Source organism: Amblyomma mixtum, chromosome 9, assembly GCF_055824585.1.
Source record: "Amblyomma mixtum isolate Tamu chromosome 9, ASM5582458v1, whole genome shotgun sequence".
Taxonomy (NCBI): Eukaryota; Metazoa; Arthropoda; class Arachnida; order Ixodida; family Ixodidae; genus Amblyomma; species Amblyomma mixtum.
This window is the reverse complement of record NC_143020.1, coordinates 99,626,062-99,651,944: the sequence shown is the minus strand read 5'-3', so window position 1 is coordinate 99,651,944 and position 25,883 is coordinate 99,626,062. Positions and strand designations below refer to the sequence as shown.

The 25,883-nt window shown below is 46.9% G+C and overlaps 2 protein-coding genes across 2 annotated transcripts; one reads left to right on the top strand and one right to left on the bottom strand.

Annotated features, from left to right (window-relative positions):
• Positions 1-445: 445 nt before the first annotated feature.
• LOC149330329 (uncharacterized) lies at positions 446-5,624 on the bottom strand. Its single transcript, XM_089560906.1, has one exon. It carries the CDS (start codon positions 4,769-4,771, stop codon positions 2,492-2,494), a length of 2,280 nt encoding a protein of 759 aa, XP_089417032.1. The 5' UTR covers positions 4,772-5,624; the 3' UTR covers positions 446-2,491.
• Positions 5,625-5,629: 5 nt separating this feature from the next.
• On the top strand, positions 5,630-22,455 carry alphaSnap (Alpha-soluble NSF attachment protein). Its single transcript, XM_089560907.1, has 10 exons — positions 5,630-5,902; positions 7,126-7,205; positions 10,674-10,790; positions 11,539-11,585; positions 13,052-13,129; positions 14,413-14,468; positions 14,939-15,023; positions 15,384-15,488; positions 16,826-16,894; positions 21,093-22,455. The coding sequence occupies exons 1-10, from the start codon at positions 5,811-5,813 to the stop codon at positions 21,240-21,242; spliced, it is 879 nt and encodes a 292-aa protein (XP_089417033.1). The 5' UTR covers positions 5,630-5,810; the 3' UTR covers positions 21,243-22,455.
• Positions 22,456-25,883: the final 3,428 nt, after the last annotated feature.

Below are 25,883 nucleotides of genomic sequence, written 5' to 3'. Positions count from 1 at the left end.
GAGCATTCTTAGAAACTTCGACTTATTGCCCTGTGTGGCCGATTTCCCTAATTAAATCGAATTAACGTCCAGCTCCCGCCTTTATTTTCTGAATTCTCCCCGTACGGTGGGCGGAGCCGACCAACGCGTGGAGTGCTTTTCAGCCAGCTCCGTGGAGGCTTTGCTTTCGCTTTATTTTGTTTTTTAGGTTTCCATGAATAAATAGTTTCATTCGCAGATAATATAGCCGCAAAATAAGCCCGCAGAAATAAAAATACGCGCGGACTATTTGCTTCTACGGATTACTACGTATTACTCCGCCGATGGCAGAGCGGCAAGCCGCCATGGGACTGGGTGAAAGGCACTCCACGCATTGGTCGACTCCGCCCACCGTACGGGGGAGAATTAAAAAAAAAGGCGGGAGCCGGACGTTAATTCGATTTAATTAGGGAAATCGGCCACACAGGGCAATAAATCGAAGTTTCTAAGAATGCTCGGAACATGTAGATCGAGTTCCCGCGGCAAAAAGACGAGTTCAGATTCCTCTTCACTGCACCTTTAAGTAACCATGAACATAAGTGGATTTGAAAGGTATGGGGGGAAGACACTGAGTGAGAAACTTTTTTAATAAAAAAAACAATATCAATCTCTTCCCTGTCTAAATATATTTAAAAAAAAAATGGATTACACACATGAGACAGCATAACAACACTCCTCTCTCCAAAAATTGCCCCTTCTAAATACTTCCCATAAATTCGGCCCTTATCATAAACATGCCTTTCTCGGCCATTCGTATAGTAGCTTAGTTTTAGTGCATTACATGGCCTGCTTAATGTGCAGTTTACATGTGTACAATTATAACTTATGTATCAGGCGTAATTTACGCCATTGTTACAGCTGGGTCACAAGCAAGCACCGAAGCCAACCGTCTAGCCACCAACACTCGCCGTCAAAAAATAAAAGTAAAGGAACATAGCAGTATTGCAATCGTCGAAGCAAAGCAACTGTACACGCGAAGCGGAATGCACACGGGGATATCAGCCGACAAAACGGGCCCGACGTTATCTACAGCTTTCGCTTGCAAGCACACCTCCAGATAAGAGGCAGTCTGAGAGAGTTACCGCATGCTGGGAGGAACGCTCAGTTCCGTTGTCACATTTAAAAGGAAACACAAATCTACAAATGTCCCGCAACACGTCAGAACTGTCACAGCCTTGGTTGCCACGCAAGTAATAGAAGACTAATTTGATGATGCCAGCTGTGTGGGCCCCAGTGACTGCAGTCCACAATACCAAAGCTAAAAATTGCATTTAACATTTCAAAGTGCAGCCGAAAGCCAGAATGCTTGTATGAAAGCATTACTTACGTCGGTAAAGTTGAGTTATGCTTACTGCTTTTTCAAGGTCTGATTTCGTCTCCATTTTCACACACTGCAGTTATATGTGATATGCTGGTCTTGTAACAAAGAAATACACAGCCATGCTAGATAGGCAGACCAGGAATGACCTTCTCGTACAGACTGAAAGGATGAAAAGTATCGCTTGTTAAACGGCTTCAGACGCAAACATTAGCACAAATCAAGCAACACTGAGAGCACACTGCAGACAGCCACAATGACAAAGCTATCAGTAGCCATGTCTCACAAACAACTTGGTATACCCACATGTTCTGTACGCTCAGTCCAAATTGAAACCGTGGAAGGCTAGGGACATTTGCCATGAATGCTATGTGTTCAACCCCCTGTGACTCTTTGTGTCTCAAAATGAAGACAGGCTGCGTACACTGTACACTTTCTAAGCTTTCGTTCTTGGCTGAGAGTATTTTCTGACCTGTGTTGTGGAACGGTCACACTTGGATGAGAGGAAGGCTTGTGGGGGAAAAGAACTGGGTTAGGGTTACACCTACACACAGCTGTGTACATGAGCTTTCATCAGTGGTGGCCATCTGTGCCTGGGCATGCGTAATCTTTTACAGGGAGCCTCTGCGATTTTGAAGAATTCCGGACACCCAGCCACAGAGCCCACAAACAGTCCCGCACGGAAGTGATTCCGTTTCCACTGTTACGCAGTTCTCAAGTCGTACCGCAATGCATAAAACGGCAAAACTGCTTTTTTTTTACGGAGAAGAAAACCGTGTGGAGCTGTCAGATGGGCAAATATTACAGCAGAGAAGACAGCTTGATGGCAACGGTGATGAGAACGAGGAAAGCAGTGCAGAGATGCTCAAAGACACGTCACAGTCAATGCATGCTCCACAGTGTTGAAGCACTGACTGAGGCTTCTCCTCTCCTGACCTTGAGGGAGGTGACGCGCAGGCTGATGATATTGCATTTACCGCGGTTCAATAGAGCACTGATGCTGTTGCTGCACACTCCTCAATGTCCAGCGAGGAGATGATTTTTTGTTTCTTTTCAATGTACAGGACACGACAACCTCCGCATCAGCCCAGAGGAAGCAACAGCTGCATGCAAGCCGCCGTGCACAGTTTTAAAAAGCGTTTGGAACCGCGCATATCAGTAGACGAGTTGCTTGCCGCCCCCGACGCCTTTGCCATGCTTGCGCGGAAGCGCAAACTGTTTAGTCCGGCACAAGATCACCTTTGTGTCCTCAGTGTGCATGACCCGCCACTGGACCTTCACGAAATCTGAACACTCACCTTCTTCTTCCTCGTTCCAGTCGTAGACATCAAACGAGGACGAACCGCCTCCACCACTCTTGGCTGCTTTTGGCGTCCGCGGAGTGTGCACCGGGGTTGGAGGACTCATCAGTGAGGAGCTCTGTTTGCGAGCCGGCGTGAACTTCAGCTTCAGTCCAACGCCTCGCCTTGTCCGCTCTACGGTCCAGCGGTTGGGGTTGCTCTCGGACATGCCATTACTGGTTGCATCCTCATCGTCACGGCTATGCCGTCTTCGTGCCGCCGTCTGCTTCGAAGCAGAAGACGTTGGTGCCTCGGACGGAGTGTGTGCAGTCAGCTCGAGCGGCGATGAAGATGAGTTCTCCATGGACGGCTGTTGTTGACACCTTGTGTTTTCCGCAACCATCGATGCTGGTTCCGAGTATGGCCACGCTGGATACTGCTGCTGCTGCTGTTCCGGCTGAGGTACCAAGGACGTTGGAGCAGCTGCATTCTCTGCCGCCTTTTCCAAGTTCTCCTTGTGACTTTCAATGCCCCGTGAGCCACCGCTTCTTCTCTGACTGTTCTCATCCTCAGCCTCATCACAGATGCTGTGAAGGAGGTTCTGCAAACCAAACGTGAAGTCTGGCTGTGGGAGCTCGCTCGTGAACATTGCATCCTGCTGTGGGGGATCGAGAAAACTTAGGTTTTCGAGTGGCAGGTGGTGGGAACTGGACACCGGCGCCACCTGGGAGTGATGCGACAGGTGCGATGGGGGAGGAGGCATAGCTGCTGCCACTGCTTGACTGCTGCTGGAATCCATTTTGGCACCTCCTCCTGTCATCCAGCAAGACTGTGGCTCCTCAGTCTTGTCTGGAAGGTACGGGGGATGCGGAATTAATGGTGGAGGTGGCGGACCCTGGTGGTGGTGGTGGACATATTCTCGTGGGAAGCTCTGTCCACAAATCTCCGTCAGCTGGCTCGTTCGTGAGAAGTCCAGAGGAACCGCAGCACTAGCCTCACCAACACCAGAAAGCAGTCCTGAATGATGCACAGTACTTGGTGGCGAGTCGTCCTGCGGTTCCTGCTTTACCATCACCTGACTGGGGTCGAAGCTTGGCCGTGTCGGGAATGGCACAGGAGGTGGCCGATGGTAGGCAGCAGCAGATGCCTGCATGCCTGCTGCATTCAGCATGGCAAAGTGGTACGCCGAAGGATGCATGTCACTCAATGCCTTGTCCACACCATGGTCACCATTGGCCACAAAATCGTCCAAGGTTGGGAAGCAGTCAATAAGCTCCTTAACACACTCGAAATTGTCCTCGCGCAGCGCAAACTCGCGATGATGTGCCCCGTCCGGTCCTATGTGCTGCTGGAGGTTGAAGAAGTAGGCGTTGCAACACTCACAGTACTGGTGCTTGGTTGGTGGCGCCGCGGTGGGTGTAGTGGCCTGTTGCGGTTTGTTGACCGGCGCAGTCAGCGCGGGCTCCTTTTCGGACACTTCCGACTCACAGGAGGAAACTTTGCCAGACTTCTTGAGTTGCACGTACCGTTCCTGGACCGCGGGGTCGTCAAACGGGCTCGACGGGTACAGGGAGTTGACGTAGAGCGCGGGGTCCGACTTGAACACTTTGTACACGGGTTTGAACTGCTGATCAACGTCCTCGACCTTGATCAACGGTCGCGGCAGGCGCGAAGACTTTCGCTTGCGCGACGATGCGGGCTCCGACGCTGCAGCCGGCTGGATGTTGAGGTGCACCTCGACCCAGCGTAGGAACTGGCTAATGTTCCACAGCCGAATGCGGGCCTCTCTCACCCTGTCGATCACGCAGTCTTCGGCGGCCCCCGCGTCGGCGGACTTGTGCGCGCGACTCAAGATCAGCTGTCCGCGGGTCAACGGCTCACCGAGGGACTTGTGCGACGGCACCGCTACCTTGGTCGGATCCTGGTCGGTCACCACGAAGCTGACCGCCTCGTCGAGAAACTTGGACACCCGTCCGCCCAGCACCTGAATGTTGCGCAGGAGCTCGGATTCGTCAAGCTTGAGCCGCTTGATCCAGATAAACAGCGTAGAGCCCAACAACGGCTTCTGCTGGTCGCGGTCCGAGTTGAGCGATCGCCAAGAGGTCCACTGAATGCCGTCCCAGACCCAGCCGTAGTCGCCGACTTTGAACGTCATTTTGCGGATCGCGCCGCTGCTCCGTGATCCATGGGGACCCGCGGGGGCTCGGTTCGAAGGACGAACCTCTTGGACGAGCTGCCACGGGCTTGCTTTCTTCACCAGGGCCACAAGCTGAGCCCGCCGAGCGTCCCAGGCGACGACGCGCTCCCGCTCGACAGCTCGCGTCGCTCTTGGTCGCACATCACGACCTGCTGCTACTGCCGCTGCAGCGACGGACCGACTCGTACGGTTTTTTAGGCTCCGGACGGCCACTCGGGCAGGTTCAAACGGCACTGCTTCATGATGGGGACCAGGTTTTCTCTGATCGAGGCGACGGGACAGGCGAGGAATACCAGCCGAGGATGCGAATAAATCATTTTTTCGCCTTCCCTTCTTTTTGTTTTGTTGATTATCCCTTTTGGAGCGCTCTCGCTACTACGGACTCGGAAACACAAGCGGGTAGCGGAGAGAGAGCTCAAATGTCTCCCGCCGACGCCAATAACGCCGCTGGCCTGCGGTGCTCCAGGTCGGGCGCAGCTGTGTGATCCGATGCGAGCAAAAAACACTTGCCTCGGTGGAGATCCCGCGTCCAGCGACGACGTTTTCGCGAAAAATTTTAGCCACCAAGCGATTAATCTAGAGGGGAGGGGAAGGCCTGAGAAGCCCTGATACGAAACCCGACGGATACTGCGATGTGCGGGTCGCAGCGAAAGAGCGCTCGGAGAGTTGCGCGCTGCGGCGATTAAAAACGCAATTTAGCGCCACAAACTTTTGCCGGCAACAACCGGTGCAGCGCAAACTAGGGCGACATTTCAAAACATTAAGCTGTACTGCTGCGAATCGACGGCTGTTTCCTTTGACGCACAGGGCTCGTGATCGTGTCTACTTCCGGCGCTAGCCACACACGCACACACAACACACAGGAGCGTATCGAGGTCTGTGGTGTTGTCGAGAAGTCGATCGTTCCGTGTTTTGCAACTGCAACGTGAAAGTAGTGTCGGCAGCGGCTAGTCTAATTTTATTTTAGCCCGGAATCGTCGACGAAGGTGCGTCGAGAATGGCGGACAACGAGCAAAAGGCGATGCAGCTCGTGGCCGACGCCGAAAAGAAGATCAAGTCGGCCCAGGGTTTCCTCGGATCGTTATTCGGGTAAGCGGACGGCTAGCGTTTGCAGCTAGCAAGGGTTAGCTGCCGTCAGGTGCTGCCCATCGCGCGATGTTTTGACGGGTTGCTAGTTCGTCCGCAGTGTGCAGGTGGGATTGGCACTGCGTCGCTGCTTGGGGTTTTTTTTTCCCCACGGAGCGCCTTTGGCTGCGTTCCCACTGTGATCTTGCAACTAGTTACCACTGTTTTCCGGTTGTATCTGTTTTAACTTAAGCGTTAGGCTATTAGTAAAGGAGCTATCTTTGCACTTGCGAATAGATGCTGAGATTAAGGAAATCCCGAAGACACTCACCTGATAGGAAATGAGAAACAGGTGGCGCATGCAAACACTGCAGTAGTGACATCCGCATTCTCGGTCGCTTGCTTAACGGCAGCATGTGTCAGCTTTTGCATCATTCGAGCTCAGAAAGCAAGCCGTTGCTTGAAAACGAACAAATCGAGACTTCGGCGCGACCGTTATTTTATCTGAAGTTACCAAAATTGCTGAGTTGCAAGCATATATAATCCGACTTCTCGCGCGATGATGGGCGCTGAATCGGCGAAGAGCGCTTCTGTTGGTAAGACGTTGATAGTGGATAGAGGGTTTTTGTTGTAAATCGCTAACTATACGCTTTTTGCGGTGTTCGAACTATTGGTCAGGAACTATACTTGGTCAGTGTCTGAATTAATGCTGGATATGGAAACAAATTGCCCGCGATTGGAACTGTTGTCTGGGGAGTCGAGAAAGCACTCTGTCGCCAGGTTCTTAGGCGAAACGTTGCCGAACAATGCACGATTGTTTACTGCACGTGCAAGAAAGATTTTAGATTTCTTTTGTTCGTCGTAACGACGCCGCACCCGAGTAACGCCCCCCCTTGAGGCCTTTATGGGCTGGTCGCGTCGTGTGAGAACTCGGGTCTGTTATCGTCCGCAAACAGCGCACGCTTTGTACCGTACGGTATCGCAGAATATCTAGGGAGATGTCAAGCGATGGCGCATCATTCGGTGAAGTAAAACAGAAACACATGAAGTATTTTGCTTCTTGAATTGCGTCGGTTTCATTTTACTGACGAACTTGAGTTAAAATAAAAATGACCAGTGTTCCCTGAATTGAACACGTGGGTCGTGTTCAAGGCCTTTCATCTGACTGAGTTGTCAAACTCTCTTTCGCTTTTTACAACTGACTGTAGGGAGGATTTTTTTTCTCATTTCTTTTACGTTTTGTGCAGGAGTTCATCCAAGATGGAAGAAGCGTGTGAAATGTATGCTCGTGCTGCCAACATGTTCAAGATGTCCAAGAAATGGAGCGGTGTGTATGATGCATCACCCTTGCATCTTCCCTCTTAATCTGCTTTTGAATCATGTTAGTGGCTTCAGTTGATTTGTGCAATTAATGTCTCTTAATTCCTGCAGTGGCTTGCTGTGTTTATGAATTGGGACTTCACGCTTAAAGTTTGCCAGATTAATGTAACACTTTATTGCACTGATTACACCTTTTTCTTTACCGGTGTAAAACTCCATTACTTGCAAACCTGCATCGTGTTTGCATTTTATTTTACACGCTGACAGTTTCACTGTAAACACGTAAAGTTAATGCTTAGTTGTTCATGCTCCATTTGTCACTTTTATAATAGTCTTAGTGACAAGTGCATCACTTATTTTTCTGACACTTTAATGAGTTAAGCTTGAGGCCCTTACCTTTAAAAACGGTGTTCTTGAAACGCAGTTGCTCATTTCTTTTCATGCTTTTAAATACCCTCATTTGTAAATACCTGCTCTCCTCCACTTTTCGACACAAAGCTTTCTGAAAAAAAAAAAAAGAAACTGCCTTTTTAAGCACCTTCTTACTTCGTTTTGATGGCAAGGGAGGGCTTTTAGGTTTGAGCAGCGCCTCCTCTATACTTTCTGTGCCTGGGAGAACGAGAGGCGAACAATGGGAGCCCGCCGTCGGGGCTAGTACGGCCTTTCGCCGCCACGCGCCGCCACCGGAGTAGGATCGCTGCCGCGCCGTTGCTCATAGAAACGCAGACCGTTTGCTGCTGTTCTGTCGTTGAGTTTTCGGTTGCATTCATGTTGTTTCAAGTAAAATCAAAACTTTTTTTAAAAGGGAGCTCGGAAGCACTTGTCGCTAAGGGTAACCGGACCATTTTAGTCGTTTCTTTCGCGGCTACTGCTGTGCAATGCGCTCGCGCGTCGTCTGCTGCGCTGATATGACAGTGCGCGCCTGCTTAAATCCACTGCGTGGAAAATTGTTCTTTCACCTCTAAGTTCGCTTGTCTGAGGGTCGTTATTTGAAAGCAGTGCTTGGCAGCAGCTAATACTGAAAGCTTGGGCTCTGGAAGAGCTCCGTTGCGTGCTGTTGTTTACTCATGTAAGTAGCACGTGAAGGCGTTAGACTGCTTCCAAAGCGGTACCTGATTCCACGTTTCCTCCGTAAAGTTTTCGAGAGTTACCATCGTCGCTACCGAAGCCAGAGTTGGCGCTAGAAAATGATGAGCTTTGCCATGTGGTTTCATCAATTGATCTGCCGCGCACCTCCTGCAAGACTGCATGGTGTCTCGAGTCGCATCGTTGACGCTCAACTTGAGCGTGTATGGTACGCGCGAAAAATGCGCCCTGATGTCAGTGCCATCAGCTATGTAACGTGAGACGCTGCATCATCTGCCTGCACATAACGCTGCGCAGATATAGAGGTTCACACATTCAATAACAGTACGTTGTGAGTCAACACTTACTCAAACTCGAAAAAAAAAGTCTTTATTGTGGAGGCTAACTTCTACACGGCAGTAAAACGTACGCCATCCTCAGAGGCTCGCGTACTTTCGCGAAAGGGGCTTTTTTGCGAAATGTTTAACTACGTCATGCTTGTCACTGACATTGAATGCGTAGTTGCAGAGAAGCGGCCTCAGGAAACGAACCGATATAAGGTTCATGAGCTTAAGCCTGTGCTCGTTGATGCCATCGCTCTTGCACTTCAGCAACTTTGAAGCGCGAAGAGCTGGGACAGCGTGCTCTACTAATGTGGTGAGAGGCTTTTTCAAGGTCTGATCGTCCTGCAGGGCACGGTCGGCAAAAGCTCTTAATGAATCGAGAACGAAGAGAAGTTGATCTGACGTAGAGCAGCCACCTCGGTCTTGGCTGCGGGTGAACTGAAGGAGTGGCTGGTTGCTAACCGGCTTCGTACACAAAGTAAGGCAGTTCTCGCAATCCATATGTTCGCCAACAACTCATGCAATGTAACCGCCCACATAAGCGGTAGCCGAGATCTGAAGCGACGGCAGGTGATGTGGCAAAATTGTGGTAGTAAGCCTCTGAAGCACCAATCTTGCTCTCGACAGCTTCGGCGCTGCTTGCACAGTCGACGTCTGGGCAGGCTTTGGAGCTAGAGTAGGAGTTGGTTGCGCAGAAAAAAGGACGTCAGCGGGTACGAGTCTTGACATCGAAGCACATTATTTGTGGGCAATATTGGATGCTGAATTAGACGTAGCGATCCCGGTCTTCAGTAGCTTTTCGAGACCTGGCAATGCAGCCCGAACATCCAACATGTCGTTACACCCGGATGACATTCGCAAACTACCAAACAGAGATTAAATTGGATCGCTGTTGAATTTTCGGGTGAGGAAGAAAAAAAAAACTTCTCTTCAGTCAGCAGATATTTGACACACGCCACTGTGGAATAGGTAGTGATCAGAATTGTCTGATAGGTTTCGTCTGTGAGAAATTCACGGGCATGCCCAGATCTTTTTTTAGCCCTTCTAAATACATAGGGAAAGTCACTTCAAGCCATTCAAGCCGCGGATCAGCACTGTCGTCGAATTGGCGAGCATCCGAAAAATGTTGGTGTATGTGCTGCGTCGTGTTGCTGATATCGTGAAGCACGAACCACCAATAAACGTTCTTCATGAAGGTAATGGTTGGCCCTGCAGCTGAAAATGACACGGCAGAAGTGCGCCCAGCCCGATCCTCGAAAAAGAAACAAGAATCGTACTGCGCGCGGCCGATCAGCAGTAGCCGAGCGCCCGCCGCGCGCGACGTATTCTACTCACACAGCGCCACCTTGCGGCAGCCGCGAGCGGCGGCGGAGCCGGCGCCCGACGGCCTGAGGAGAGCGTTCGCCCAGGCACAGAAAGTATAAAGGAGGCGCTGGTTTGAGTAACAGTAATTTTTGTGTATGTGGATGGTCTTCATGTAAGAACAGTTTCACCTCAAATATTGTGAGGCCATGTAAAAAGAAGCATGCATGTATTTTGATGGTATTTTGGGTCGGTCCATTGAATTTAAAGGAATCTTCCAAGGTGGACTATCTTTGAATGTGGGAGTAAATGAGGGAGTAATTAGTACCCTGTCAGTATGGTGTAAACTCCCTTAAATCGAGTGCCTTCAGTTGGGTAACATTCAGCATTTGCTAGGGGAATTTTCCAAGGTGGAGTAAATTTAAATGTGGGAGTAAATGAGGGAATAATTAGTACTCTTGTCAAGATGGTGTAAACTCCCTTAAATCTAGTACCTTCAGTTGGGTGATATTCAGTGTTTGCTAGGGGAATTTTCCAAGGTGGAGTATATTTAAATATGGGAGTAAATGAGGGAGTAATTAGTACTCTGTCAAGATGGTGTAAACTCCCTTAAATAGAGTACCTTCAGTTGGGGGATATTCAGTGATAGGGCTGCCCGCTAGCGTTTTCGGGCTGTCTTTGTCTTTACTGTGAACATACTCCCAAATTGAAACTGCTAGCTTATTCTAAAGTCACTGCATGAAAAAAAATTCTTACTGATGCAGCGGCTGGGAGCGCCTTCTGCGAGGCGGCTAGCTTACACCTCAAGTGTGGCAGTCGTCACGACGCAGCGTCCTGCTTTGTCGACGCTGGCACGTGCTACAAGAAGTCAGACCCACAAGGTAATAGACTGTATGCATACTGTGTCAATGACCTTGCAAAGAAAGCAAATCTAGCATCTCATCACTTCGATGTAATGTTTTTTATGCCCATGTCACAGGAGTACAGAAAAAGAGAATAACATGAAATGATGAATGCCTAAGTGTGCACTGTTTGTACCTTGCAAGGTTAAGCTTCACACATTTTAAATCTTCACGCTGTGATCACTTATAATGGCAATTTGTGGGCTTGAAGCGTAGATCTTGCCATTGACTGTAATATCCCAGTGAAATGAGATGTAGCTAATTAGTTCCATTATTTTGATAACTGCCCTCAACAGTGTGAGTGTAAATGCATATTTGACTGCATCATTCCTGTGTCAACTGCAAAATGTCCTGCACATTTGTTCGTTTGCACCATTGAGATTCTAGTGAAGGTAATTACAGGGGGTTGAACAAGTTAAAATAGACTTCCATAGATTTCAAGCAAGCAGTGCTAGCATACACATTCTTGCAAGTATGTGTCAAAATAGGGTTCAGATATACTGGAGTCACTTGCATGCTCCGATTATGGCTTTCAGCCCTGTACCTATGCTTCCTGGATTTTATCAACCATTGTGTAGCTTAAAACACATAACCATTACATGTCTTCTTGTTGGAATTACAGCTACGTAATCTAACTTTTATTTCTATCAGAATAGATCAGCTGATAAAAGCTGTGATTTATACAGATGTTTACTTCATGAATTTTTATTTTATTCTCTTTATCCAGAGGCCATCAACTGTCATCTCAAAGCAATTGAGATCTACACAGACATGGTGAGTGTGTTCAGAGGAATAATAAATAGGGATCAAAAAAGAAAAAAAAAACGTGTTCTTTTGACAAGTATCAGAGAGGGATGCTTATTGTGTGGGTCTGGCAAGAGCTTTGACCGCTGTGGATTGATAATTTTCGATAATGAACAAAGGGACCTATCCTGCATCTGTCTCACTGTGGCAACAATTTTTTTTTTTTTGACGTGTGTGTGTGAATGCAACTTTACCAACCATGTATCACGTTTTGTTGTAAGCTGGAGATTAGTCATGCTGAGCTTGCACATTGTTTTTCATTGGTCAGGAAATTCCACCTGTAATCATTTTTTTTTTCATACGTTATGTGTACAGCTTAGAAAAAAATGTGGAATTCAGGTTCGCAAAAAAAGAAGTTGTTGCTGCATTGCGTTGCTATGCACTCAGCTCGTATCTGTTCCAGCTGATGTGTAGCATGCACACCCCTTCGTGCTTCTAGCCTTTTTAACCCATTAGCTTGTGCCATTCCTTCTATGAGGGCACCACACTGTCTGGGTCGCTGGAAGGAATTCGCAATAACCCGCGCTGAATATGTTGCAGGCGAGAAATTGTTGTTTCATACGGCTCTCAAGACTCCCTCAAATCTAGAGCGAGTAAAATTTTATTTTTTTTTGTGTGTGAAAAATCTTGAAGTGGTCAGGTGTGTGAAGTGCGAAGTGGCACTTGTCGCACTTCCAATAGCTTTTGCTGTTTTTTTTTTTCCTTGGGCTTTGTGCACTAAACACTTCTCGAATGCTTTCTGCTGTGCCATCATTTGAAGGTATTTGGCAATCAAAGTGGTACCACTGACAAGCCTGAGATGCATTTTGGATGGAGTTACGGCTAGTTTCACTCAAAAATATGCCTAAAATTTAAAAGTACACCGCGGACAACGTCATGCAATTATCGTTCCGAGTAAAAATTAATTCTAGAGCTCTTTCAGGATAGCACATTAACGTTTTTCCGGCAGCAAAAGACTCGTGTCTCTCCGAGAAGATTGGGTTTTCTTTAAAACCTTCCCACCAGGCGATCCAAACTCATGATATCCTGCCCCGCCACGGTGGCTCAGTGGTTACGGTGCTCGGCTGCTGACCCGAAACACGCGGGTTCGATCCCGGCTGCGGTGGCTGAATTTGGATGAAGGCAAAATTCCAGAGGCCGATGTACTGTGCGATGTCAGTGCACGTTAAAGAACCCCAGGTGGTTGAAATTTCCGGAGCTCTTCACTACAGAGTCCCTCATAGCCTGAGCCGCTTTTGGACATTAAACCACCATAAACCATGAATCATGATATCCTGAAGATGTTGGTAGCTGCGGCATCTGCCATAGAAACCTGAAGCACCTGAGCTGCGGCTAGCGGGAATAAAAGGACAGGGAGAGAGAAAGAAAGGGGGAAGAAAAGAGGGGAGCGATAGAAGGGTAAGGAGAAAATGCTGACTTGCACATTCTGGTTGCAGGGCCGCTTCACCATAGCTGCGAAACATCACATGACCATAGCCGAGATATACGAGTCAGAAGTGGTGGACATCGAGAAGGTGAGCGGCTGTAGTTCCTCCATCTTGTTCTAGAACGAAACAGGCTTCATGGCCTGTTGAATTTGATGATGCTTTAACTGGGTCTGTTGGGCAGATATGGATCATTGATTGCTTATCAGGAGACCTAGTGCTTGTGTGTGGTTGGCACAAGCCTGTGCTTTGTTTCAGTTTTGCTTTTCCTCCAATGTGCCGTTTTACTATGTCCCTTCACAAATGCAAAGCCAGTTTTGAATCACTTCCCACCACGGTGGTGGTAGTGTTTTTGCAAAGCACGGAGATATTCGCAGTGTGTACGGTACATTGCCCCTTGTAAAGCTTGCGTTCAGCACCAGAACCTGTGGGTGGCGTCAGCCAGTCAAGAGAGACACAGTACTAATGCACAGCTTCAATGCATGCCTGTGTTGTTTGCCCCACTAGAGCAGGAAGTTGGCAGCGCTGTGAATGTGGGGTATCTCTGACCAAGCTTGTCACTAAAAAGTTTTTAACAATTCACCTTTGTGGATAAATGGGCTTGCGTTGTGGTGTCGAGATTTAGTCGGGTTGCAGCAGCTTAGGCATTTCATGACAACTGCGGAGTTGTGTTTGTGATGTTTAAAATTCAGTGGGTTCAGTTCAAGCCCAGACAGAATTTTATACTCCCACTTTGCAGAAACGTTTTCGGAGATCTCAGCATTGTTGGTAATCAGCCACTTTCTTGGGGGACTCTTATTATGTTCCGAATGAAATGGTCATGTTGTTTATGTAAGTGTGTAATGTTTAAAAGAGGTTATTTCGGGGATGTAATGAAGGGTAAAACGTGGTCTTTAGGGCATCACTTCAGTAATTTGCAATGTAATCGGTGTCTGAGCATGGAACTAAATCGTCTTATTCTCTTTCTGGCTTATCGGCATACCTTGTAATTTCTGCAGCATTGCTGTTGTTGTATGATAGCTGGCACAACTAGCAGCCATTTGAAATCCATTGTTTTATGTTTGTTGACCACAGCCCTTGTTTTTAGTTACGCTGACAAGTTCGACTTCTGTGTTGCTTCATGATATTCTCAGCCCATTACCATCTTGGCTTAAAGAACACCTGAAGCATCAGAATGTCAGCTTTTTTTTTGTTGTTGTTTTTGAGTATTAGGCATGCCGTTGTTTATCGCGAAACTGCATAAAATTTTGTGCAAAGCTCGGGATGCTTCATCAGTGGGGCTTTCCCGCAGAGTTGTGGTTTCGATTGCTACTAGTGCAGAGCTCGTTGAAACGTCACACCAGGCTTGAACACATTTTTTTTTTTAATCTCAGGCTATGTCCCACTACGAGCAGGCTGCTGATTATTTCAAGGGTGAAGAGTCCACAAGGTATGTAGCACATCCTTACCTGAAGTGAATAAGTGGGATTGTGGTTGTGTTACTTTCGGATAAATATGGTGCGCTTCCTGTTGGAGCGTTTTTATAGCATGCGAGCTTGCTGGCAAGCAGTCAAGATAAGGGAGTAGTACGACAAAGTAATTTTGGGGTTCTTTTCTGTTCCATGCTTGCTCTAATTAGGGTTTGTTTCTGAGTAGCCAAGCTTTGCAGCTGTTTTTATTATGCTTGTCTTCTCACGTTTGTGTTCATGCATATGACATGGGAAACATTCTTTCCCAGAGGGCACCCTGCTAAACCTTGGGCCTTTCTCAGGATCCACATAGCGCTGTGTTAAACTTATGGAAGCAAAGCTTAACGAGATTAAATGCAACATTCCGCCTTGGTTTCTGTTGTTGGTGGACGGTTAAGTTAGGTTAGAATAGGTCAGGCGTGGTTTGTCAGGCTGTGTACTGTCTGTGCAGCTCGGCCAACAAGTGCATGCTGTACGTTGCCAAGTACGCTGCTCAGCTGGAACAGTATGAGAAAGCGATCGACATCTACGAACAGGTGAGCCGAGTACTCCCGTTTCATTCGCCCACGTTTTCGCAATGCTAAGAGTACCTACCTGCCTCTGGTGGTACCAGTGTTCAAGACGTTTTTTACCTGCCTCTGGTGGTACAGTTGTCAAGACGTTTTTTGTTGAGCAAGAGTTGCGGCGAAGTGCAAATGATGCTCGTGTGCTGTGCATTATGGGTGCACATTAAAGAACCCCCAAAGGGTCAAAATACAGAGCCTTTCACTGTAGTAAATCTCATATTGTTGCCTTTAGGTGTAAAAATCTGCTTATTTATTACTACTAAGATCTTTATGCGTAACCTGTTGAGATTGTTCGTCAACAAAGCCCCCTCTTTAATCCCCTGCACGCAGGTGGCAGCGTCGTCACTAGACAATCCGCTGCTGAAGTACAGCTCGAAAGAGTACTTCTTCCGCGCTGCACTTTGCCACTTGTGCGTCGACGTCCTCAATGCACAGGTGAGTGCGAGACCCGGTCGCCAAGTTGACTGGGCACCGAAATCTCATTTAATAACGCATAATACCGAGAAAGTCTCCTCAAAGTCTTCAGGGCTAAGCACTTTATGGACCTTAACAATTTATTTCATTTTGTTTTTATTTGCCCTTCGCAGCATGTACGTATTGTGAAAGCAACTGTGAAAAATGCGATTCCATGATGGCTTGACGAGGCCGTGACTCTTTATTGATTGCTTATTGATTGTAAATGACCTGTTTTTCGCAAGTACAGTAGTTTGTAAAGTTGGCTGAATTTCCAGTTTCACAGTAGTTTTGGGGCACCAAGTGTCGTGAAGCAGAATTGTCAGGCCCCTCTTCCTTTTAGGTGTGCAAGCTTTCGGATGCTGCAAAGGTGGTGCTACATCATGCCCTGTATTTCATGGCACACTGACTTTGTCGGGAACTCTGCAGTAGATAAAGAGTAAATGCACTAATGGCTGCTCTGGCAATGGTGCATTATTTTAAGCAATTTGAGCAAACTCTGGTTGTTCGCATGCTGAACATGGAACCTGACTGGCAAAAGCCACCAGAAGTGCCGACAGCTTTTTTACTCATTAATAGGTTCCAGGAATTTCGCAGAAAGAAGAGGGGCTTATCAGAGGAACAGAATATGAACAGAAAGAAACCGGACAGTGGGTTAGGACAATTATAGTTGCAGATAGGAACAAAGTGCTGTTCTGAGAGACATATTTCTGAAATTTTGATACTTGTTTTGAGGGGGTCAACGTTTTGCCCAAATTACTTCAGAGAACAAATGTTTGTGAGCTGAATGCTATAACAAAAAATGCTTATATTGGGTTGCTTACATTATACCAGCTCATACATCATGCAATTGAAAATGGCAAACAAGAATTGTAGGGACAACAAAATAGACAAAAAGGAGCGTAAGAGTGACAGTGAGTGCTTCACTTGAAGCATATAGAAATGCTGTAAATCTAAGCCATTCTACTTTGTTAAAGACAGCAGTATTAAAAAAAAATTCAGGGATTCAGGGACAAAAGTGACAGACTGCGGGAAAAATCAGCACAGTACAGTAGAGCCTGTGCAAAAGTGTTGAATTCTTTCATGCTTATTCGTTGAACGAATTCATTTTTGTGTGCCCATTACAGCAAATCAGTGTCTGTACTTCCGAGCACTCGACAACTCATGCAACGCATGACGAATGTGCATGTAGAGCTGTAGAACTGGTGTGATATAACAAAAGCATCCTTATTTGTCATCGCTTACCTTTAAAGGCATTTGCGAGAGGTCTCTGTGTGCAGGTTGTGTGCTTTCGGGTTTTTATTGTTTATTTTTTGCAGCATGCATTGAACAAGTACGAAGGGATGTGCCCCTCCTTTGTGGACTCGCGGGAGTACAAGCTAGTCAAGGTGGGTGCCGCAAAGGAATGCACTTGCTGCGCGAAGCAAGAACAGTCAGTTTGCATGGGGCAGTGACGCTCGCAAAGACCGAGAGATAACCCGTGGGTAACAGACAGGAAGACGTGAGCACCTCCGAATGCAGCCCCCCCCCCCCCCCCCCCCTTTATCGCATTTGCTGCCCCACACTGTGGGGGCGTCGTCCAAGCCGCAGCGGATGTTGCAGCTGTCCCACTGTCCCGTTGTACTGTTTTCAATGCGATCACGCGCTCTTTGTGGGTCATCTAGATGGCAATGGAGAGCATCCCATTATCTCCAAAGACACTGTAGCGCAGCAAAAGACGAGGACACAAGAAACGAGAGACGAACACCACGAGCGCTAACTTCCAACAAACTTTATTCTCCTGAAGCATCACACTTTTATACACCAGAAAACAGTAATCACACGTGCGAACAGTATCAATTTCTTAGAAAAACGAGCTCTTTATCTGAGAGGAGAATGGAAGGTGTGCTTACACACGAGCCTCCTGACCTATTTATCTTTTCGGCTTCAATTATTTCGCGCGTCAGCCTTTCTCTACTTTTTCCTATTACCAGACTTTTATCAAAGTAAGGCTTACAGGTTTTTGACTTGCATGCGAGAATGTGGTCAACCAGCGATCCGCCTTGCCCGTTTCTGACGTTGCGAGCGTGTTCCATTAGGCGCTCGTTCAGACATCTCCCCGTCTGGCCGATATAGTGTCTCCCGCATGACAAGGGAATTTGATATACATCACCTTCATCGCACGTGACGTAGGGCTTCTGGTGCCTAGTAGCGCAACCGCGCGCTTTGTTGGTGTTGGTTTTTCCCAGTTACTAGGCACCAGAAGCCCTACGTCACGTGCGATGAAGGTGTTGTATATCAAATTCCCTTGTCATGCGGGAGACACTATATCGGCCAGACGGGGAGATGTCTGAACGAGCGCCTAATGGAACACGCTCGCAACGTCAGAAACGGGCAAGGCGGATCGCTGGTTGACCACATTCTCGCATGCAAGTCAAAAACCTGTAAGCCTTACTTTGATAAAAGTCTGGTAATAGGAAAAAGTAGAGAAAGGCTGACGCGCGAAATAATTGAAGCCGAAAAGATAAATAGGTCAGGAGGCTCGTGTGTAAGCACACCTTCCATTCTCCTCTCAGATAAAGAGCTCGTTTTTCTAAGAAATTGATACTGTTCGCACGTGTGATTACTGTTTTCTGGTGTATAAAAGTGTGATGCTTCAGGAGAATAAAGTTTGTTGGAAGTTAGCGCTCGTGGTGTTCGTCTCTCGTTTCTTGTGTCCTCGTCTTTTGCTGCGCTACAGTGTCTTTGAAGTATGTACCAACAAGCCCAAAAAGCCACGCTACTGAACCCATTATCTCGAATGGCAACGATGGAGAATGAATAGCCAAGTCTATCCAAGCCACTCCGATTCACTCCGTCAGTGCCCGCAGATTTCCTTAAATCCAAGATGGCACCCTTCACGGTGGCGGAGAACAGGTTGGTTGTGACAGCGATGCCCGCTTGCGTCTATATTAGGCCAAAATCATAAACTTTCGGTTGAAAAACAATCTCCACAGTATTGTTAGCATCTATTTTAGTCCGAAAAATTCCGAAACTTTTAGACTCCACAACATCCGAAATATTGGTCATGAAAATGTACACGTTCCTATGAGGTGTGGGACGGTACCTCAACAAAGTTCGAAATATTGTGAAAGTCCGAATTATTGGATTCTGAAAAATCGGTCGGCTACTGTATTCACTTCTGCACCGCAGTTACTGATGCAGTGGCAAGCGTAGCTTCAGCTGATGTGGCCCTAGTGGGAAAGAGGTTAGCTGTCGTCGCACAGCTGTCGCGTCCACATTTGAACCTCAGCCAATTGGTGGTTGGAGCTCCAATACGTTTGGAGCCCCAATACGTTTGGAGCCTCCAATACGTTTGGAGCCTCCAATACGTTTGGAGCCTCCAATGCATTTGGAGCCCCCAATGCGTTTGGAGTTCCCTTACATTTGGAGTGCCAATATGGTCGAAGCCACAGGCATTTTCAAGTGGCTCTAGGTCTGCCTCAAAAATGGTCAAGGTAGTTGCGGTTACTCCTTTAGAGTAGTACTACTTGGACTTGGGTCGGCTCAAAAATTTGGGAACTTTGGTCAGTAGTTGTGATAAGAGCTCTAGCGCCAACCAGCAGGAGAAAAAGGAGCAAAAGTTTTCTTTGGTTGGACTCTGCTAATGGGATTTAGGAAGCTCAAGTAGTCCTCGCTGTCCTGTCTTCAAAAGGAGATGACAGGCGCCTGCAGTGTTGCCTATGAATGTAATTGCATTTATACAGGCGAAAGTCAACTTTACTTGAATCAGGTGCTTTCTCAGATTGTTCTCAAGTAACTGTTTCAGTTGCTTAATTGTAATTTATGTGCAACATTGTGCTGAGCCCCATGGTCGTTATTTCGGTGGTGAATATCTACGTTTATCTGCATGTGTGAATTGATGGGAGCCATCTGGTGCAGTCAGGCAGCCTGCGTTCTCATCGGTTACTGTGAGGTGACCAGATAAAGTAGTTTGATTGTTTCAAAGTATGAAGACTGCTCCCTAATAATGAAATGCAGAGTGATCCTTGGAGCAGCTTAGTTGCTTCGTGGTAGTCTTAAGTGCTTTAGTAAGTAATGCGGTGCTGAGTAATCGTTGCTAATAGTAGTTGGTTCATTGTAATCAAAGTATTTCATGGTAATTGATATGGTGCGCAGTAACGAAATAGAGAGTGAAGCTTGTAATTATTAAAATGTTTGTGGTAACTGTAGGAATTGGATGTTGAGTGATCCTCGGAGAAGTGCACTTGCTTTGTGATATTCGAAGTGCTATGTATTGTGGGGTTTAAATTGGGGAGATAAATCCATTCTCCCCGCTTAAGCGCGGCTGACACAGTTCAAAACCGCGCGGACGCCACCCCGTGGTCGCGTCTGCTACCGAGCGCACGCCGACCACGGCGGGCCTTGCTCTACGGGAACAAAGGAACGACACACTGGCTGACACAAACAAGGCATTTATTGCTATAACAACAATAACGCCAGCTAGCAACAAAATACACTGAGGAATCGAGGATGTCCGACTCACCAGCACGGCTACGAGCGAACGTTCGCCCACGCTAGGGCAAAGGGAATATCTCCGAGGCCGGACAGGACGAGCTGAGGGGAACACGTTTCCACACGAGGACGCCCGCGGCGAAGAGCGGAGCTTTGCGCGTGAACGTCCAACACGCTTCCCGGGCCCAGGGAGAAGAGACCCCGTCGCTCCCCTCGAGAGCGCAGCTAAACGCCATCCGTGGCGCTGGTGTCGCTGCGACGCGAGCGCTCTCCCCTGTTAGTTAAAGTAACCAAAACTGAGAAGAGCACGTTTCGTGGGAGCTAACTACAGGGAACTAGTGCGTTGAGGGAAAGCGAACGCAGGGGACGAAGGCGTCCCCACATCATTAATGGAATGTGAAGTGATCCTTACAGGAATTAAATTGTTTCGTGGTAAAGAAATGCCCTGTAGGAATTGATGAATCTCTGTATTCCTTACAGTTGATTGGCATCTCCTTTTATAAGTTTGTGTTTACTGGAGGTGGCTTGTACAGTATGTGCTGTTCCCTCTCCCCATCTGTTGTCTTATTCCCCCTCCCCCCCTTTTTTTTAATCCCCCCCCCCCCTCCCTTTTTTTTATGTGTAAGCATTGTATGGCTATGTAGACGGTTTCGGTGTGGACTTGGTAATCTCGGTGCTATAACGGAGGAACTACTTGGTATATCGGAAAAAGAATGGTATCATCGGATAGAGCATCGAAAGAGGATGTGCAAATGACAAAATGGTTAAGGTGGGTTAATTAATTAGAGCCAAAAGTGTCCAAAATGTGGGTGGGGCCGGAGCAGCGCGTGGCGCCAAATTTGAAAACTAAGCGTGGCGCAGAGTTTGAAAACTCAGATGGGCAATTGATGGAACTTGATTAAGTAAGACAGTTGTGATATCAATAAGTGATTGATAACTGATCGATAAGTGATCGACTTCCAGTTTGAGGGTCTAGACTTGCGATCACGTCTCAGTTGTCGTTAAAAGTGTGGAACTGTTACGTCGACATCTTGGTATGACATCATGCTTACGCATTTCTGCAATGCGGGTGCCGCAGTGATCTGTAACGCTTTCTAAATCCCCTGCTTTCAGGCTCTGATTGGAAAGTTGGAAGACCAAGATGTTGAAGGCTTCACAGACACAGTGAAGGAGTATGACTCGATCTCCCGGCTCGACCAGTGGTACACCGTCATCCTGTTGCGCATCAAGAAGTCCTTGCAGGAGACGCCCGACCTACGTTAAAAAAAAAAAAAAAGAGAGTATAAAAGGATACTCGGGGGTGTACAGCAGACACCGAAAAGGGTGTCCTGGGATTCCCTTTCCAGCTGCCCCATTGTTTCTTGTTTGGCAGAGTCACTTTTGTTTGGAAACCATTTGCTCTTTGAGGAACGGCAACGAGAAACGTTTCTTCTGCTTGCTTTGTCCTTGTTGTGCGAAGCTGTGAAGACCGCCTGCACGTGGTCAATCAACGTGGTCTTTACACCTGCCTCTGCAGGCAGGTTAAATGAAGAAAGCTCATTGGCTGTGGCAGCGTACAAGAAGGATGGCAGAGCAGTTTGCTGCCATTGAAGATCTGCAGGAAGGGAAGAAGTCACTAGATTTTTTAAACATGGCATGATTTTTAAGAAGCGGGTTGTCAAGAAGCTTGTTATCTGCTTGGTGGACTGTTTGCCGAGTTAATAGGCAGCTTGAATGCAGGAACTGACTTTGCATCTCGGCAGGTCTTTCCTACAAACCAGCATTGCTTGGACTGAATCTTGCTATTTCGACTTAATTTTTTTTATCAGGCAAAGCATAGGACTACTCTTAACTTCAGGGCAGAGTTGCGCAGATGCTGACGTTTTTATCACACTGTTTGATGCTTGATCAGTTTGTTTTTCTTTCACATTGTGACAGGCAGGTTTTAACACTGACGTGTGAAGCTCCGACGACGAATGCAAGATGTGTTCAGGTTGGAGTGAATCACTGCAGGGTTAAGCTAACCGTTTTGTTTCTTTGGTAGCGCGTTAGCTTGTGGGCTAATTCCATGCTGTGTGTTCTGTTTTAAGTTGCAGTTTCTCAGACATCTTAAAAAGTTTTCATATTAGCAGGTTACCTGCATATCAACCAAATGTGATACTCCGCGTTCGGTTGACATCAGCAGTAGCACAGAGGCAGAGTTCTGACCCCCGTCGTTGTTTTATTGGCTTGATTGATGCCGCTGAGAATGTCTCTATTCTTGAATGAGGAGCAGCAAATAAGGTGTTAACAGAATGCCGTTTCATAAGCCTTAATTCTGTATTGAAGCCTCGGATTCATTTGGTTTGCCGTGGTTTGCCATTTCCCCCAGTGTTCATTCATTGAGTTTGTAAACTTGCTTAGAGTCTCTTTTAGTTACTCGACCTGTTAGGCGAGAAACGGCAGTCAGAAACAGCCCAAAATAAAAAAAAATTGTCTCTTTGAAGAGAGCACATTTCTCGCCTGTCTTTTGTGCCATTGTTAAGCTGAAAAGATAATTAATTTCTTTTGTGGCATATTTTTGTGACCAGGGACACTTTTTAGTGTTGTGCACGTGGTTGTATTTATGGTGATAGTATGGCTTGGTTTCGTTTGTGGTCGTCATAACAAGGCTGTCGCTGTAAATCACCCTTAGTTGTGCTGAGTTCATCCTTGTCTCACGGTCGTAGTACGCAAAAACAAGGGCTCATTTGAATAACTTGGCTTCAAGGTGTACTTAGAACCTCTAAAAAGAAAGTGCAGTTGAAGACTGACGCACCCAAGATAGTAATGTGAAGAGTCTGTGCCCTACAGTCTTCTAAAGTATCGTACTGGCTTTGTAAGGTAGACTTTCCGAGCCTGTGCTTACAATTCATTGTCGCCTCGTACCTCTAAAACGTTTTGCTCCCATTCAAGATGAGCTGCTGCTTTCCAGCAAGCAAGGAAACAACAGTTGTTATACTTCGTGTTCCAGACACAAGTGTGGCTGACTACTTGGAAGCCAACATTATGGCTAGCCGAAGTAGCAACAGTTGGGCACATCATGGCATGCGTACAGTGTGGTTTTGCATGTCAGGGAACAGGTAATTTGCATTCGATTATCAATGAATCTGCGCAGGTTCAGACTACGCTATTTTAAAAATAACCGTGTGGAAGAAATCTGCTACAATTTTCGTGCAAAGTGTAGCATTGGAACATTCATGTGGTTAGTACGCTTGTAAATGTTGGCTGAAAGCAGCTAAAGTGGGAGTTATTTTTATTTAGTTGTAATTAAAGCGATTCCTCTGCGCATAAATGACCGTCAACACGTCATGGCGTCCTTGGAAAGTGAATGCCTGTCCTGCGTTGACCAGTTCTGTATATGTTGTACAATAGCTAATGTGGCGACCTCTTAAACTTTGTAGTGCATGATCTGGGCCCTTGTATTGTTCTCTAACTGCATAGAACTACTGCACTTTCTGGTTAGCAGCTACACTGGTGCTATGGTCAGACTTTGAACCGCCGCTTTAGAATGTAGTCGACAAATCGGGAGCCAAGGTTGATAATACCAATCGTGTTAATGGTAAGAACGGTCAGTCGAGACACTTCCTTGCCATTTTTGTGTAGCTGCATGAACACTACACGTTAAGGGCAATGTCAGACATCGAAACAAATCTGTTGAATGTGTGCTACGGCGCTTAACAGTGCTTAAAAAGAAAGTGTCTGCGCTACTTCCTGTACATAGTGACCCATACATTTTGGTTGCACACACTAGAATTGCTTCCTTCCAATTGGCTGCACGGTCATTTGAATGTCGATCATCCATGCCACCAAGCAAGTGGCTTGTTGCACCTATTATGTGCGAATTTCGTACCATTATGTGTTTGGTAACAGGATCTCTTGGAAGTTATCTTGTTTTGAAACTTCCTCTATCCTATCACCATGTTCCTGTCTGATAGAAATGGCCAACGGGAGTTCGGAGTGGCCAACACAGCTGGAGCTGTGTGGTCAGCTTTTCAGGGTCTTTCTCATCTCGTGAAGTCACTGTCCAAACAACACGCAGCCACTGTGAGCAGTTCGGCTGAAAGTCACAGTATGATTGACCGGTGTGCGCAGATCCTGCACATCAACTAGCTGCGTTGCATAGTAGAATCACTGCAGGTTTAATCTTGTCATCTACGGTGTCCTGCTTCGAGACTTCTTTGGTTGTTTCTGCTTGTGTAGGTGCGAAGCTAAAAATTCAATGCACCGTGTGCTCTTATAGCACAACACACTGCATGCAATGTCATTGTTGTCCCTAGCTTAGTGAAAAAAGCTCCCCGAGCCTTTGACATTTTGTGAAGCAACTGCACAAAGGCTATACCTATTAGTCGGAAGCTTGTTAATCCAAACATATACAATGTGAATGTTATGCTTCACTTTTATCGTTCAGCCTTGTGGCATTAGGTTCCAACTATGTAAATAATGTACAAAAAGAGCTATATATGCTGATATTAAGCGTTGGTGTGTAATGCCTCTTTCCCCCTCCCCTAGTGTCAGTCATCCCGCAACGACATTTGTCGGGATACTGTTCTATGGTTTCTCCCACTGTGAGCGCTAATTCCCCAGTGTTTACAACACGGTTACGTACTTTCGAGGTGCACAGCGGCTTTCCAGTTGAGCTTTCATTTGTTGTCGAGGTTATCCAAGCCGCTTTTTCACGTATGGCGCCCTCTGGGGAGCAAAATCGAACCTATAATCCGTAGAATAATACTGAGAGCCACCCCGCAAGCTGCCTGAACATTCAACCGGTTTATTTTCAGCCAGTGTGGGAGAGGACGGAGGCAGTGTGAAATAGATTCAGTGGCCGAGAGCTAATGCGGGGAATGATCCCAACAAATGAAGATTTCCCCCTACCTGCATTCCATTTCAAGTGTGGCTCTCTCGCAGACGCTTCCTTGCAGAGGTGTACGCTAGGATTCAGTAGGCTGTCCACAGGAAGTCTGTTGAAGTCCATGGAAAGTCTATCAACTGTCGGTGAATGTTTTGTAAGGGCTATGCAGATCAACGGACACAATTCTGCTTTTCAAAAACCCCCCTTTCAGATCTGCTTGTTGTGGCTGACGGCTGCTGTTTGACGAAGCACGCCTAATCCAGCAGCTGTGTGCAGTTTTTGGCTTTGGGCATGTATCGATATCTATTAAAGAATGTTATCTCAATAAATTGTGTCCGCCTGTCTAGCTGCTTCAAACACCGGCATCATGCACGGCCTACCCTGGCGTTATTGCTCGACGTGTTAAGAGGCAGTAGTAAAAGGACCAAGTTCAGTTAATCCATTACTTCAGCAAAATGAAACAAGGCTGCAACCACGAGCTGTCGGGAACTTGCAGAAAATTTTACTCTGCAACCGTGGGGAAACTACACGCATCCTGATTTCTGCAATGTTGTTGCTGCCTGCTACTCTTTACAGGGAATTCTGAAGTCTGTCTAACAGTGCGTGCATAACTTGCAGATAATTTGGCTGGCACACGGCAAAAAAATTGCAGGGGGCACTTGGTGATCTAAAGTGCGAGAGATGAAAGCCTTACCACCAACGAGACGACGGCTGTAGGCACACACGAGGCAGCTATGGGGAGACTTGGATTGACTAGTCATGATTGGCTAATGACTATTAACTATAGTCATGACTGATTAGTTCATGAGTAGTTAATGACTAGGCAGTCATGACTAATTGGTTGATAACTAGTCATGATTTGGTTAATAACTAACCAGTCATGTCTGGTTATGACTAACCAGTCATAACTGGTTAATGACTAGATAGTTACGACTAAGTGGTTGATGACTAACTAGTAGTGACTGGTTAATAACTAGTCATGATTGGTTAATGACTATTTAGTCATGAGTTGTGACAAGTAATGACCAGTTACGCCTTTCACTTCAGATGTGACG